The sequence below is a fragment of the Gorilla gorilla genome, chromosome 7 (genome assembly GCF_029281585.2).
Source record: "Gorilla gorilla gorilla isolate KB3781 chromosome 7, NHGRI_mGorGor1-v2.1_pri, whole genome shotgun sequence".
In the NCBI taxonomy this organism is placed as follows: domain Eukaryota; kingdom Metazoa; phylum Chordata; class Mammalia; order Primates; family Hominidae; genus Gorilla; species Gorilla gorilla.
In genome coordinates, this window is record NC_073231.2 from 150,555,748 (window position 1) to 150,571,726 (window position 15,979).

At 47.6% G+C, this 15,979-nt stretch overlaps 1 protein-coding gene across 1 annotated transcript in view; it reads right to left on the reverse strand.

The window, feature by feature from the left end:
* Positions 1–12,733: 12,733 nt before the first annotated feature.
* The window catches only part of ZNF251 (zinc finger protein 251), a 34,001-nt gene continuing 30,755 nt past the window's right edge, over positions 12,734–15,979 (reverse strand). The window contains exon 5 of the mRNA XM_004047704.5: positions 12,734–15,206. Coding sequence (XP_004047752.3) covers positions 13,468–15,206 — 1,739 coding nt within the window. The 3' untranslated portion in view covers positions 12,734–13,467. The remainder of the gene's footprint in view (positions 15,207–15,979) is intronic.

Genomic DNA, 15,979 nt, shown 5'->3' on the forward strand with positions numbered 1-15,979 from the left:
GGGAAAATAAAACTCAACTCAGGCTGAGACATATGAGCTGCACGGAAATTTGCTTTGGCTCAATCAATTCCTTCTTTCACAGGGAAACTTTTAATTTCCATTCTTTGTTTCAGATTCTTAGGTCAAGACAAAGCATAAACAATCAACCCCAACAGAAAAATCTTCCGAAGAACAATTACAAGGAGTAACTCAGGAAATTTTCCCAAGAGGCAATCCAGAGGAGTTTGAATTTCGATCAGCTTGTAGGACTGAGACAGGAGCAGAACATTGCTGGAAGAAATTCACAATACAGACCAGGATGAAGTTATTTCCCCAAAAGAGAGGTTGGAGGCAAGTGGTCAGCTCCCCGTTGAAAATCATTGTAGCAGACAAATACCAGGAATGTAATAAATTGGAGAAAAGTTTGTCTCTGGGCACAAAGCCTGTTGTACCTCTGAGGGACAGGCCAGGAAAGAGAGCCAGTGGATGGAAGATGGGTGGCTGAGGCTTTCCATGTGAGTCATGTCTGAGTGGACATCAGGCAGTTACCAGTGGGACAAAGCCCCATGGATGTCATGTGTATGGGAAGTCTTTCAGCAAGAACTCACACCTTACTTGGCATCAGATAATTCATACTACAGAGAAGCCCTGTGTATGTATTGAATGTGGGGAAAAAAATCACAACTCAAGCCTTATACAACATCAGAAAATTCACCATGGATGGTGAAACCCTATCTCTACTAAAAACACACAAATTATCTGGGTGTGGTGGTGTATGCTGGTAATCCCGGCTACTCAGGAGGCTGAGGCAGAAGAATTGCTTGAACCAGGGAGGCGGAGGTTGCATTGAGCTGAGATTGCGGCACTGCACTGCAGCCTGGGTGACAGAGTGAGACTCCATCTCAAAAAAAAAAAAAAGAAAAGAAAAGAAAATTCATGGTGGAGAAAAACCCTGTGTGTGTAGTGAATGTGGTAAGGGCTTTAGGGAGACATCAAAGCTTGTTAAACATCAGAGAATTCATACTGGAGAAAAGCCCTATAGGTGGGATGAATGTGACAAAGCCTTTAGTGGGAATTCAAACCTTATTAAACACCAACTGATACATACTGGAGAGAAGCCCTATAAATGTATTGAGTGTGGGAAAGCCTTTAATCCGAAAGCAAATCCCATGCAATATCAGAGAATTCATACAGGAGAGAAACTTTTTGAATGTAAAGAGTGTGGAAAAAGCTTCAGTCAGCCATCACACGTGATTCATAATCAAAGGAAGCATTCTTGAGAGAAGCCCTACAAATGCAGTGAGTGTGGAAGGGGCTTCAAACATCACACCTGATTGATCATCAAAGAATACACACTGGAGAGAAAACTTACGTGTGTGTCATGTGGGAGAGGCTTTATTCAGATGTCACACTTGATTCATTGCCACAGAACACATTCTGTAGAGAAGCCACATGCATGTAGTGTATGTGGGAAATGCTTCAGCCAGAGCTCAACCCTTATTAGACATTAGGTTGTTCACATTATGGATAGCAAGTATAGGTTAAAGGAATGTGGGCAGGCTTTCAGTGTGAGCTAGCTTCTCAGTCACTATCTCACAAATTCTACTGGAGAGGAACCCCTCAATTCATACAGGAGAGAAGAGCATCCAAGAATGCAACAAAGGTGGGAAGACTTTCATTGTAGCTCATTATATAATGTCAGAGAGTTCCTGTTGGAGAGAACCCCTATGGATGTAATGAATGTTGAAAAAGCATTTATTTGGAACTCACATATTATTTACAATGAGATAATTCATAGAGGATATAATGGATATGAGAGGCTTTGGTGTACTGTGGGAAGTAGGTGGAAATGTGGGTTCCTGCTGTTGCCAGCTGCTCCCTTTTGAATAAACTGCCCTAGCAGGTGCTTGCCCCAGGGTGGCCATGCTCTGTAGGGAATCTTGCTTTAGACTGGGATTGTAAGATGGAGACAAAGACAGCCTTATTCCTGGCTGGGAATGCCACTGGAAATGCTAGGGGAGGCCAGTGGTCCATGGTGTGGCCTGATCTCAAATATGCAGAAACCAGAAGCAGAGACCAGACCCAGAGAGAGGCAGATAAATGCAACCCCCAAAGTGGATGCACAGGAAAATGGAAAACTACTAGAGTTAGTGTTGGGTCTCCAGAGCTGCCTTTTTATCCTGAACAATGATGAGCAATGACTCAAGGTCTTCGTGAAACCAAACAGAATAGCTGAGGCAGCTTCCTACACCTCTGCACTAAGTTTTTTAAATCTGAAAGCATGTAGAATGAGTGTCAGCTGCACCAACATGTAGGATCTGTATTTTAATCAGAAGGCAATCCATTGTGGCTACTGGCTATACTGAAAACATAACATTATTTTAACATAATCCTTCAGCAGCTTAGGATAAAATCCTTGACTTTAGAATGAAGTTTTCACTATGAAATGAAATCAAGGCTGGGCACAGTGGCTTATGCTTGTAATCCCAGCACTCTGAAAGACCAAGATGGATCACTTGAGGCCAGGACTTTTGAGACCAGTCTGGCAACATGGTGAGACCCCATCTCTACAAATAAATAAAATTAGCCAGGCATGGTGGGAGGATCATTTGAACCCAGGAGGTTGAGGCTGGAGTGAGCCATGATTGCACTACTGTACTCTGTCCTGGGCAACAGAGCGAGCCTCTGTCCCAAAAATATATGTGTTAAAGATTACTTATATCTAGTTCATACCTCCTAAAGGTAATTTGAATTGAAATAGTGATGCATACAATAAGGTCATTAAAGTAGAAACAGAAAATAAAGGATTATAAAGCCATTGATGGTAAGAGCAATTGATTTTGTGAACTACAAATCATAGATATAACTGAATAGTTTGTTGTTTATACAAAATAGCTGTTGAAAAGTTTCTGACTGACTGGGTTTAGTGGCTTATGCCTATAATCCCAGCACTTTTGGAGGCCAAGGCGGGCGGATCACTTGAGAACATCCTGGCCAACATGGAGAAACTCTGTTTTTACTAAAAATACAAAAATTAGCCAGGCATGGTGGTGCACGCCTATAATCCCAGCTACTCCAGTGAGTCAAGAGAATTGGTTGAACCCAGGAGGCAGAGGTTGCAGTGAGCTGAGATCACACCACTGCACTCCAGCCTGGGTGACGGAGTGAAACTCTTGTCTCAAAAAAAAAAAAAAAAAAGTTTCTGGTTAGATTTTTCCTCTAGGCGCAATCTGAGGAGAAAGGAGGAAAGCTTGGAGAGGAACACAGCTATGAAATGCATCCATCTGCCCCTCCTTCGTCATCAGGCAATGGCACAATCTGAGCCAGGAATGACCCTCTGTCTTCCAAGGCCTGAGGTGCAGAGAAGAGCAACCAAGCCCACATAATCTTCCAGGGTTCCACCCCCAGTCCTGGGTGTAAGAAGCAAGCTGTTGTCTTATATGTGTTAAAAAGAAGAGAGGGGCTGGGTGCAGTGGCTCACGCCTGTAATCCCAACACTTTGGGAGGCTGAGGCAGGAGGATCACTTGAGGCCAGGAATTCAAGACTAATCTAGACTACAAAGTGAGACCCTGTCTCTACAAAAAAAAAAAAAAGAAAAATTAGAAATTAGTCGGGTGTGGTGGCCTGCACATGTAGTTCCAGATACTTGGGAGGCTGAGGCAGGAGGATCGCTTGAGCCCAGAAGTTTGAGACTACAGTGAGCCATGACTGCACCACTGAACTCCAGTCTGGGTGATAGAGACCACCTGGTTGCTAATTAAACATTTTTTTCAAAAGGGAGGGGAGGGTAGACTCTTGAGTCTTGTCTACAATTCTGTACTCCTTTCAGGGAAAACGGAACTTACATTCATAAAAGGGGAGCCACAGCAGCTGTTGTCACCAACAGGTGCTTCTGTGCATCACTGATTTGTGTCTGGCTCACTCTCTTCCACTTGTCCTGTTGTGCACACCGTTGGATGCCAGGTGACACTTGCCAAGGTCGTAAGTGCCACAGGACTTGCAGTGAAGGGAAGGGTTGATTGGGGAAGAGGGATGAGGAAGGTTTGGATGAAGGGATAGAACTGGGCCTTGAAGGATTGACAAGATGATGGCAGAAGGAACACAGATGAGCTGGGAAGAGGCTGATTCTCTCAGATGCCATGGAGTTGGGAGTGTGACTGAGGACCCGGGAAGGACTGGGATCCTGCAGAGCCTGGCCTTGCAGGCCCTGCTGGGGAGTGTGTTCAGTCCTGGAGACATGGGAGCTATAGGATATTTTGAACCAGGAGGGTTTCAGAATTCCTCTTCAAGGCCATCTGGGTACGTGGACTGTGAAGCACCTGGCAGCTCCCTGTGCCCACGAAGTTACTGTGCTCCATGTTGTGCATGGCTCTTCTCCTCACCTGTCATCCAGGGGTGTCATAGGTATGCTGCCCTGTTCCTCAGACTGTAAACTGGCTTCTTGATTACCCTCATGGCTCCTTTTCCTTCACATGAGATTTTATGGTTTAAAAAAAAAAAAGAACCCACACAGTTTGTGGCTGAATGCTGTGGTCAAGGACCTGGGCCATAGCGCACTTGTACTGGGGAGATCAGCAGGGAGATTACTGAGAGGCAAACTCACCTGCCCAGAGTCTGGACTGTGGCTCTGCAGGCTCTGATACCTGATTCTTCCCTCATACTGAGATGATCCCTACACTCCAGGAAGTGGACATAGAAGTCAGGGCACAGATTGAGCCCTGCTAGAGGCTAGATTCTTAACATCTGCCCGAAAGTTGTTAGCAACCCTGGTGTTGCCACTGGGATTGTACCTCCATTCGTGCACAGGTCTTGAGGGAAGCTGGAGGAACAGAAACCAGAACATGGGGAGTGGACAGTGCCTGGACAGTGTCTGTACATTTCTGGCTCTTTGTCTTTCCATTTTCTTTCCTCTAAGGCTTAGAGTCCAAGCTGAATGTTAGTTTCCTCTGTGTTTCTCTAATGAATGATTAGGTTTCTGCTCATGACATTAAAATCTCATTCTATGCCCTTTGGGACAATAAATTTAGAGTTGATGGAAGTTTAGAACGACTCCCAAATTATTCAGTAACACATTTAAAGACAGTCTCTTGTCTGTCCCTACGATGGCCAGCCACATCGAATGTGAGAGCCTGGGGGAGTAAAAAGAGGGTTTTGGAGTGGGACAGATGGATCTGGATCATAGACAATTTGTTCAACCTCAGCTTTCTTACCTGTGAAATGGTGATGTCAATCCTTACCTGGCACACACAGAGCACTTAGCACCACCTGGCACATAGCAGGTGCTCCATGAATGGCAGCTACTGTTACTGTGTCTGGAGTTGGTTCCTTCCAGTTGGTTCATGGTCTCACTGACTTCAAAAATGGAGCCACCGACCTTCACAGTGAGTGTTACAGCTCTTAAAGATGGCACGGACCCAGAGTGAGTAGCAGCAACATTTATTGTGAAGAGCGAAAGAACAGAGCTTCCACAGCACGGAAGAAGATCCGAGCGGGTTGTCCCTGCTGGCTGGAGGGTGGTCAGCTTTTATTCCCTTATTTGTCCCTGCTCATGTCCTGCTGATTGGTCCATTTTACAGAGTGCTGATTGGTCCATTTTACAAACCTCTAGCTGGCTCTACAGAGCACTGACTGGTGCATTTTACAAACCTCTAGCTAGCTACAGAGTGCTGATTAGTGCATTTTACAATCTCCTTGTAAGACAGAAACGTTCTCTGAGTCCCCACTCGACCCAGGAAGTCCAGCTGGCTTCACCTCTCATTACCACCACAGTGGACTTTACTAGGCTAATGGTCAAAGGCAACTTTATCTTTGTGACCAGGAGATAACTTTTTCCCCAAATGGGTGAAAAGACTAAGGTTCTGACATGTTGCTTCTGGGCTCCTGCTGTGGATATCATCAACCACAGCCACCTGGAAACATTCCCAAGATACCTATTTTTCCTGCAGAGAAGTCAAGTTATTTTTCCTACCTTCGGTCCTTAGTTCTCATTCTCCAAGGAACTCAACAGTCCTGAGCAACACTGAGGTCTCAGGGGCCTAGTTCCATGAGGGACTCTGTGGCAACTGGCCCCTGGGTCCCTCCCCTCCCACGCAGGGCCGCCCCCGCGGTCTCCATGCCCAGGGCGCCTCTTCCCTCTTCAACAGCCCCAGGGGCACCAGGGCCGCTTCTCACTCAACACTGTCTCTGGGTGACCTCGCGAGCTCAGTGGCATTACTGACCATCAAGACGCCCCAATTTGCATCTACATCACAGCATCTTCTGCCGGCTTTAGGTCCTGTCTTCACCAGGATGTCCCACAGTCGCTTCACACTAAGAGCCCAACTGGCCCCTTCCTTGCCCGGACCCGGAGCTCCTGTCGGGGACCGTTGAACCACCGAGTGGGCGGTCATCCGGGTGTCTCAGAGCGGACCGAGAGCAGGTGCGCAGACCTCCGTGGACGGCTACTTCCGGTGCGCTCCCAACAGGTTTCTGCCCGGGGTCACCGGCCGCAGTGCTCCTTTCGGCTCCAGGGAAGCGCGGACTCGCCCCTGCTGCCCGCCCGGCGTTGCCTCAGCACATCCCTGACCGTCGGAGGAGCCCCTAGAAGTGGCAGTGGGCGCAATGGTGGCGGCGTGTGGCGGGGCCATGCCCAGAAGCGCTCGCAGTCCCGGAGCGGTGGGGGAGGGCCGCTGCACCCCGCGCCCGAGTCTGGGCGTCGGCAATGCCGCGTGGTCGGCGAAGCGCGCCCGAGGGGGTGGTTAAGACAAAAGCGTGGGGAGGGGCCACGTCCCCGCTGCCCCAGCCAGGCGTTTCCTTGCCTCGCCTGATCGTTCCTCTACGGCGGGAACGCGAGGCGCCCACCGGGGATGTCGCTAATGAGTCCGCGGGGCGACGCCGAGAGTGGCTTGAGGGGTCCCCGCAGGAGCCCCTGGCGCGCGCCTCTTCCAGTGCTTTCCACCTCATTTCTGGCCCAGTGCCTCGAGTGGGTAGAGGGCGAGAAATCCTTTGCCTCAAGCATCCCCTAAATGGGTCGGAAAGATCAAAGAGAAACGTTTCTGAGGGAAAACCTGGCGTCATCGCGTCAGCCACGTTTTCAGAGCGTGCGTTTTCCGCGGGGTGGGAGCTGCCGTCTGACCATAGGTTTCTTGTGGCCCTAGATTCTTCGGCGCCTTAAACCTGGGGTTCCGGAAGCTGTAGCCCCCGTTTCAAAATCCGCCGGAAGCGCCTGACCCCCAGAAGTCGCGCTCTGCCCTGACCTGCCGGAGAGCGGGGGCCGCGCGGAGTTTCCGCGGGACTTCCTGCTGTGGAGGTTAAGCACGGTTTGTCAAAACGCCGTAGAACTTGCAATGCCGGCCATTCGCGTCGGGGTGGGGTCCCCAGAAGCAGACCCTGAGGTGAGGCTTCCTGTAATCTTGGCTTTTTGGGAGGCGCAGGCTCGGCCAGTGAGGACTGGGAAGAAGAGGAGGCCAGCCCGGGTGAGCGTCGTGCAGAGGCCGCGGGGTGGCCGGGTCCAGTCCTGCAGGGGAGTCTGGAACACGTTTGGATCGGACCTCAGCGCCGTCCCGTCGGGGTGGAGGGAGCTGGGCCTTTTCTGCCTCAGCGGCTTTAGGACTGTTCCAGGAAGAGATGAGCAGCGGCGGCCCTCGACCCAGAGAAGCGGGGGCCACAAGGAACTGGGTGCAGGAAGGTGGTGAAGGGCCCAAAGGATGCGTGCATGGCCTCAGGAAGTGCCGGAAGAAAGCCTTAGTCTGAATTTGAGAATTTCTCCAGGTTTGCCTTCTTGAGGGGGCGCCAAACAGTTTTCCAAAGCAGCTGCCTCATTGTACATTCCCATTCTGTATCTGTTCATCCATACAGCCATACATGACAGTTTCTCCGCATCCTTATCAACACTTGTTATTGGCCTTTTTTTTAAAAATCATAGTCATAGCTGGTGGGTGTGAAGTGGTGTCGCTTTGTGGTTTTGATTTTTTTCCTTGATAACTAATGATGTTAAGCATCACCTCACATGCTTAATGGCCATTTGTGTATCTTTGAAGAAATATCTATTCAAATCCTTTGCCCATTTAAAAATTACTTGTCTTTTTATTGAGTTGTAAGAGTTGTTTCTCTGTTCTGGATACAAGTTCTTTAGCAGATAGATGGTTTGCAGACATTTTCACCTACCGTGGGTTGTCTTTTTCAGTTGTTTGTTTTTTGAGACGGAGTCTCACTCTGTCGCCCAGGCTGGAGTGCAATGGCGCGCCATCTGCGCTCACTGCAAGCTCCGCCTCCTGGGTTCACTCCATTCGCCTGCCTCAGCCTCCCGAGTAGCTGGGATTACAGACGTGCGCCACCGTGCCTGGATGGTTTTTGCACTTTTTTTTTTTTTTTTTTTTTGGTGAGACGGAGCCTCGCTGTGTCGTCCAGGCTGGAGTGGAATGGTGCGATCTCGGCTCACCACAACCTCCGCCTCCTGGGTTCAAGCGATTCTCCTGCCTCAGCCTCCCGAGTAGCTGGGATTACAGGCACTCGCCACCACACCAGCTAATTTTTGTATTTTTAGTAGAGACAGCGTTTCACCATGTTGGTAAAGCTGGTCTCAAACTCCTGACTTCGTGATCCGTCCACCTCGGTCTCCCAAAGTGCTGGGATTACAGGCGTGAGCCAGTGAGCCCGGCCAGTTTTTGTACTTTTAGTAGAGATGGGGTTTCAGCATGTTGGGCAGGCTGGTCTCGAACTCCTGACCTAAAATGATCCACCCGCCTCAGCCTCCCCAAGTGCTGGGATTACAGGCGTGAGCCACCATGCCTGGCTGTCTTTTCACTTTCTTTTTTTTTTGAGTCGGAGTCTGGCTCTGTTGCCCAGGCTGGAGTGCAATGGCATGACCTCGGCTCACTGCAACTTCCACCTTCTGGGTTCAAGCAAATCTGCCTTGGCCTCCTGAGTAGCAGGGATTACAGGCGCCCACCACCACACCGGGCTAATTTTTGTATTTTTAGTAGAGACAAGGTTTCACCACATTGGCCAGGCTGGCCTCTTGGCCAGGCTGGTCTTGAACTCGTGACCTCGTGATCCACCCGCCTTGGCCTCCCAAAGTGCTGGGATTACAGGCATGAGCCACCACGCCTGGCCTCCCTGAGCTTTTTATTTTGAAATAATTTTAAACTTAAAGAAGAGTTGCAATAATGCAGAGAACTCCCAAATAACCTTAACTCAGACTCACCAGTTCTTAACTGTTGCTATATTATTTCTCTTTCACTTTTTTCTGAACCATTTAGAAGTAGGCTTGAAAGAGTCATTTTGTCTATAATTTCCTACCTATGTTCCATATCTTCCTGTATTTCTTCCTGTTTCTTTTTGGGGGTACAGAATATAGGACGAGACACTTTTTAGTTTTAAAATATCTGATTCTAGATGTTTTTAGTATCTCCAGATGCTTGCTTGAGTATATTTACTTCTGTTGTGTTAGTTTTCTTCTGCTCCTTTGACTTCTAGTCACCTTGGACTCCCAGGACTCCAGCTCCATCTCCATCTCCTAAACTTGTAGAGACTGCCCAGCATCTCCTTATGCGCAGGTGGATTTTTTTCCTAGTCTGTCTTTATACAGGGGGTTCAACCCTTTGGGGTTCCAGCTTTAGACAGGGGCCCAGGTTCCAACCATCACCCTCAAGCCACCCAGGCCTGTCTTCATGGGGGCTGTAAACGGGCCCCAGAGCTGTCCTAGCATCAGTTTCCAGGTGGGAAGCTCTGACTTTCATTTCGGTCTTCATTTTTAGCCCCTGAGGTGTTCCCTCGCTCTCTTGGTGCTTAAGCATGAATTGTCCTACTAACATCCTCAGTCCCAGGGTCCACAGCAAGCACGTGTCACAACAGCCGTTAGAGCCACCCACAAGCCCTCCCATGCCCCGGTGCTTCCTTCCATTCTACGTAAATGTGATACCTGTGGGCCTCTTAAGGGAGGCATCATTGTGGGACCTTTCCAGTAGATTAGAAGGAGAAAACAATTTTAATGTACCCAGTGTGCTCATGGACAGAGCAGAAGCAGAACACAAGGTTCACATTTACACAAAGCACATTCTTGGCACTGTTTCCTTTCTCTGCCTCCTTCACCTCTCTTCCTTCCTTCCCAAGTACATCCTAAGCACCTGTTCTGTATCATGTGCAGGAGATAAAAAGGTGCATAAGGCAACATCTCTGACAGCAGAGAGTTCTCCGTACAATGTAGGGTAACGAGGTAGAAAGTAAAATGTAAGTTGAAATGGTGGGGATATGAATGTTGTGCTGTGGGATACAAGGGTAAGAGAGTTATTTTTTAGACGTGGGGGAGGTGTTTTTTTTCCCCCATTTTAGAGCTGGAGAAAAAGACACCCAAGAAGATTCAGTGTTTTCCCTGAGGTCAGAGTGAATCCATTTCAGAGGGAGACAGGACCCTCCAGGTGAGCCTGTGCTATCCACTCCCTCTTTTGTGTGGACCATTCCACATGGACCACACTAAGGCTGGCAATTCCCACACTTGGAAGAGGTTCTGTGATAAGAATTTTAATAATAAAGTGGGGGAGACAGAACCTGAGCGGGGGAATAAGCGCAGCAAATCACAGAATGGATGTTAAACCAAATGTAGCGGTGACCCCAAATTCCCTAAGAAAACAGTAAGGCCAGGCGCGGTGGCTCACGCCTGTAAGACCTACACTTTGGAAGGGCAAGGTGGGTGGATCGCTTGACTCCAAGAGTTCAAGACCAGCCTGGGCAACATGGTGTGACACCATCTTTACAAAAAATTAAAAAATTATCTGGGTATGGTGGTGTGTGCCTGTAGTCCCAGCTACATGGGAGCTGAGGTCGGAGGGGTGCTTGAGCCCAGGAAGTCAAGGCTGCAGTGACCTGTGATCACTTCACTGCACTCCAGCCTGGGTGACAGAGTGAGACACTGTCTCAAAAGAAAAAAAGAAAACAAAGATGGAATGAGAGATTAACTAAGGAAGGCTCCTTGAAGGGGGGAAATATTTCAGTTAGACCTGGAGGGAATGAAAGGTAGATTTGAAAAAAGATTCTTGGCCGGGCACGGTGGTTCACGCCTGTAATCCCAGCACTTTGGGAGGCCGAGGCGGGCGGATAACGAGGTCAGGAGATCGAGGCCATCCTGGCTAACACAGTGAAACCCTGTCTCTACTAAAAAATACAAAAAATTAGCTGGGCGTGGTGGCAGGCGCCTGTAGTCCCAGCTACTTGGGAGGCTGTGGCAGGAGAATGGTGTGAACCCAGGAGGTGGAGCTTGCAGTGAGCAGAGATCGCGCCACTGCACTCCAGTCTGGGTGACAGAATGAGACTCCATCTCAAAAAAAAAAAAAAGAAAAGAAAAGAAAAGAAAAAAGATTCTTGCAGGTAGAGTCTCAGAATTGAAAATCAGAGGCCGGGCGCGGTGGCTCACACCTGTAATCCTAGCACTTTGGGAGGCTGAGGAGGGCGGATTATGGGGTCAGGAGTTTGAGACCACCCTGGCCAACATGGTGAAACCCTGTCTCTAAGAAAAATACAAAAATTAGCTGGGCGTGGTGGCATGCGTCTGTAGTCCCAGCTACTTGGGAGGCTGAGGCAGAAGAATCGCTTGAACCTGGGAGGCGGAGGTTGCAGTGAGTTGAGATCGTGCCACTGCACTCCAGCCTGGGTGACAACGCGAGACTTTGTTTCAAAAAAAAGGAGAAAAAAAAAAAGAATTGAAGATCAGAATTTCAGAGGTGATCACACTCTGAGAAACTACTACAGTGTTATTCAAACTTCCCAATGAAACTCTTTAAATAGATGCTTACTGATCAAACCATGGTCAATAGGAGAATGCAAATTAAAACCATGGATACCACTACATCTCCACTAAAATAGCTAGAATATTAAAAAATGGACAATACTGCTGGGCACGTTGGCTTACGCCTGTAATCCCAGCGCTCTGGGAGGCTGAGGTGGGTGGATCACCTGAGGTTGGGAGTTCGAGACCAGCCTGACCAACATAGAGAAACCCCGTCTCTACTAAAAATACAAAATTAGCCGGGTGTGGTGGTGCATGCCTCTAATCCCAGCTACTCAGGAGGCTGAGGCAGGAGAACCGTTTGAATTGAACCCGGGAGGCGGAGGTTGTGGTGAGCCGTGATCGCGCCATCGCACTCCAGCCTGGCCAACAAGAGCACAACTCCGTCTCGAAAAAAAAAAAAAAAAAAAAGGACAATACCAAGATCTGGTGAGGATTCAAAGCAACTAAACTCACACATCATCAGTGGGGATGTACAACTGACTTTGTAAAACAGTTTGGCAGTTTCTTAAAATGTTAAACATAAGCTTACCAGATGACCCAGCAATCCCACTCCTATTTACCCAAGATAACTGAAAAGTTAGATTCACAAAACAGCCTGTAGTTGATACACAGTGATGGCAGCTTTAATCATAGTTGCCCATACTGAAAATGCCCAAATACCCTGCCATGGGTGAACGGATAAACAAATGGCTCAATCCATACAATGGAATGCTACTCGGTGTAAAAAAGCACTCTACACAGGCAATATGGATGACTCCAATGCATCATGTTCAGTAAAAGCAGCCACGTGCAAACAGCTGCACACTAATTCTGGAAATGGTGAGGTGATGGATAGAGGATAGAAAACAAACCAGTGGTTTCCACGGACTGGGGTTGAGGAGGGGTTAACCACAAGAGAGCACAAAGGAATTCTGGGTGGTGTTGAAGATGTTCAATGTCTGGAATGTGGTGGTGGCACAATTGTATGTTTTTGTCAAAGCCCAAAGAACTATACACTAAAAAGAGTAAATTTTATTGTTTATAAATTATGCTTCAATAAACCTGCCTTTAAAAAATTTTTTATCAGTAATTACAATTTTCAAAAGTGGAGATACTTGGTAGGGCTTTCTTGGCCCCTAAGGTCCCTCTCTCTGTTAAACTGTAGAGCTCCTTAGAACCAAAACCAAACCACCTTTCATTTTAATGAAAATGAAATGCAAAAACTGGGGCTCCAAGCAAGGAAGAAACGTCTACCTGCAGTTCATCTGGGGGTTGGTGGGAGAGGTGGTGGAGAGAGTAAGGCTAAGCTCCCCCAGCAGGCCCAAGTTCTCTGTACCACACTTGGAGGCAGGTATATGGGACTGAAAGTGGATGTTCTCAGCCACAAGCCTGGGCCTGGATAGGAAACAAAGGATAAGACTGGAAGGATGTCAGGTAGGGTAGACCCAGAGCACCAGCTGGGCTCACTTTTCACGCCCTCCATCCATTCGTCATGAGTATCCGGATGCAGCACCACACGGTTCAACTCCTGAGCACAGCAGTGCCCTTTACACAGACAGCCTGATTTCCCAGAATGAATCCTCTTGTGTTTACTTCCAGATTGAATGACTTTGACTTTAGTAGTCATCTGAACTATTTATTTTACTTTGCCAGTAATATTTAGACCTTATTTCTCTTTCATTATGCCATCTGATCTTCTAATGTAAAGTTAACAGTTGCTAAATTGTCTTCTGCATTTATCACATTAAAAATGTCTTTCTTGGAAAATCTTCTTGATATGAATAAAGTATCTTTTAGAGCCATCATTTAAAGCAGGTTTCTCTCCAACACGAGTCTGCTGAGGTGGTGTGAGCTGTGAACTCTGGCTGAAGGCTTTCCCACACACACTGCAATGACATGGTTTCCGACCAGTGTGAGTTACCTGATGTTGAATAAGTGTTGACTTTCCACTGAAGGCGTTTCCACATTCTTGACATTTATAGGGCTTTTCCCCAGCATGCATTATCTGATCTTCAGTGGGTCGTGAGGTGGGACTGAAAGCTTTTCCATATTCATTACATCCAAAGGATTTCTCACCAGTGTGAACTGTCCAGCGCAGAATGAGATTTGCACCATGGTTAAAGGCTCTGCTGTGCTTCTCTCCAGTGGGAATCTGTCCATCTGCTGTGAGGCTGGAGCCATGAACAAAGGCTGGACCACGTTTTCTGCACTTACGAGTCTCTCCACTGTGAACCTTCTGATGCTGAATGAGGGTTGACCTCCTGCTGAAGGCCTTCCCACAGTCACCACATTCATAGGGCTTCTCTCCAGTGTGAACTCGCTGATGTAGGGTGAGCTGGGAGCTCTGGCTGAAAGCTTTCCCACATTCAACGCACTGGTAGGGCTTCTCCCCAGTGTGAACTCTTCGATGCTGAACAAGAGTGGAACTCCGACGAAAGGCTTTGCCGCACTCATTACAAACATAGGGTTTTTCTCCCGTGTGAATCCTTACGTGTTCAGTAAGATGAGAGTTAAAACCAAAGGCTCTGCCGCATTCATTACATACATAGGGTTTCTCTCCAGTATGAACCCGATGATGGAGGAAAAGGCTTGAGCTCTGACTGAAGGCCTTCCCACACTGACTGCATTTATGGGGCTTCTCTCCAGTGTGAATTCTCTCATGCTGAATAAGGCTGGAGCTTCGACTGAAGGCCTTCCCACAGTGACTGCATTCATGCGGCTTCTCTCCAGTGTGAATTCTCTGATGCTGAGTTAACTGGGGGCTCTGGCTAAAGCCTCTTCCACATTCATTACACTTGTAGGGTTTCTCTCCTGTGTGAATTATCCGATGTTGAATAAGAGTTGAGCTTCGACTGAAAGCCTTCCCACACTCACCACAGCCAAAGGGTTTTTCTCCAGTGTGAATTCTCCGATGAAGACGGAGGTGAGAATTGAGTCCAAAAGTTTTCCCACATTCATCACATTTAAATGGTTTATTTCCAGTGTGAATGTGATGGTGCAGAACAAGATTTGAGCTGTGAGTAAAGGCTCGCCCACACCGGCCACATTCGTACGGCTTCTCCCCAGTGTGACTTCTCTGGTGTCTACTTAGGTCTGAATTATATTTGAAGGTTTTGCTGCATATATCACATTTAAAGACCCTCTCTCCTGTTTTATTTCTTTGAAGTCTAACAACATTTTGGTCCAGATTCAAGTTTCTACTAAATGCACTACACTCTTGGGTTCTTTCTCCCAAAGATCTTTCCCTACCCACGGTAGCTTCTGTTAAAACTCTCTTGTGAATACTGGGTTTGTTCAAACTCTGCCCGGCAGAATTTCCCACGCACTCTTTGAGTTTGCCCTCACGGCCCCATGCTTCCCGAAACTCAGTGGCCTGTGCATTATCCCTTAAGAGTCTTCTTGATACAAATTCTGGGGTTTTTACTTCTTCGGAAAATTTTTGGTTTAAAATAGATAGTTCCTTCTTGGTCCCAACCTCAGAATCTGTTAAAGAAAAATATAAATGAGTTACTAGAGAAAACCTTCCATCAGGCATAATGTCCATAATGTGGTAGAAGCTCCTATAAACCATCATGCAGAAGGCAGATGCTCTAATAGGAAAAGATGTGAAAGGCAGAATTCAGAAGTAAAGATGGGATGGCCAATCAACAGGATAAAAATATTCAAGTTCATTAGTTATCAAAGTAGTCAAATCAAAACAAATTATGATTTTTCACCCATCAAACTGGCAAATTATTCAACAAATATTTAGAAGGCCAGGCATGTTCTAGGTAAGGAATATACAGGAAGGTAAATATAGTCTCTGATCTCATGAAGCTTATGTTCTACTCAATTAGATAGCAAGTAAGTTCTTAAAAATAATGATACACCATGTGACAGAAACTGTGTAAATGTGTTGTTGGCCCCAACCTAGTCTACATGGTCAGAGAAAATGCCGGGAGTGACATTCAAGCTGAAACCTGACAGAAGAAGTAAGTTAGCAGTGACAGACAGGAAGGCCTGGGCCTGGCTGTGATGCACAAAAATATCCATCGAGTTCCTGATTTAAAGAATCTGGGCCAGGGCCGGGCGCGGTGGCTCACGCCTGTAATCCCAGCACTTTGGGAGGCTGAGGCGGGCGGATAACGAGGTCAGGAGATCGAGACCATCCTGGGTAACACGGTGAAACCCCGTCTCTACTAAAAATACAAAAAAATTAGCCGGTCGAGGTGGCAGGCGCCTGTAGTCCCAGCTACTCGGGAGGCTGAGGCAGGAGA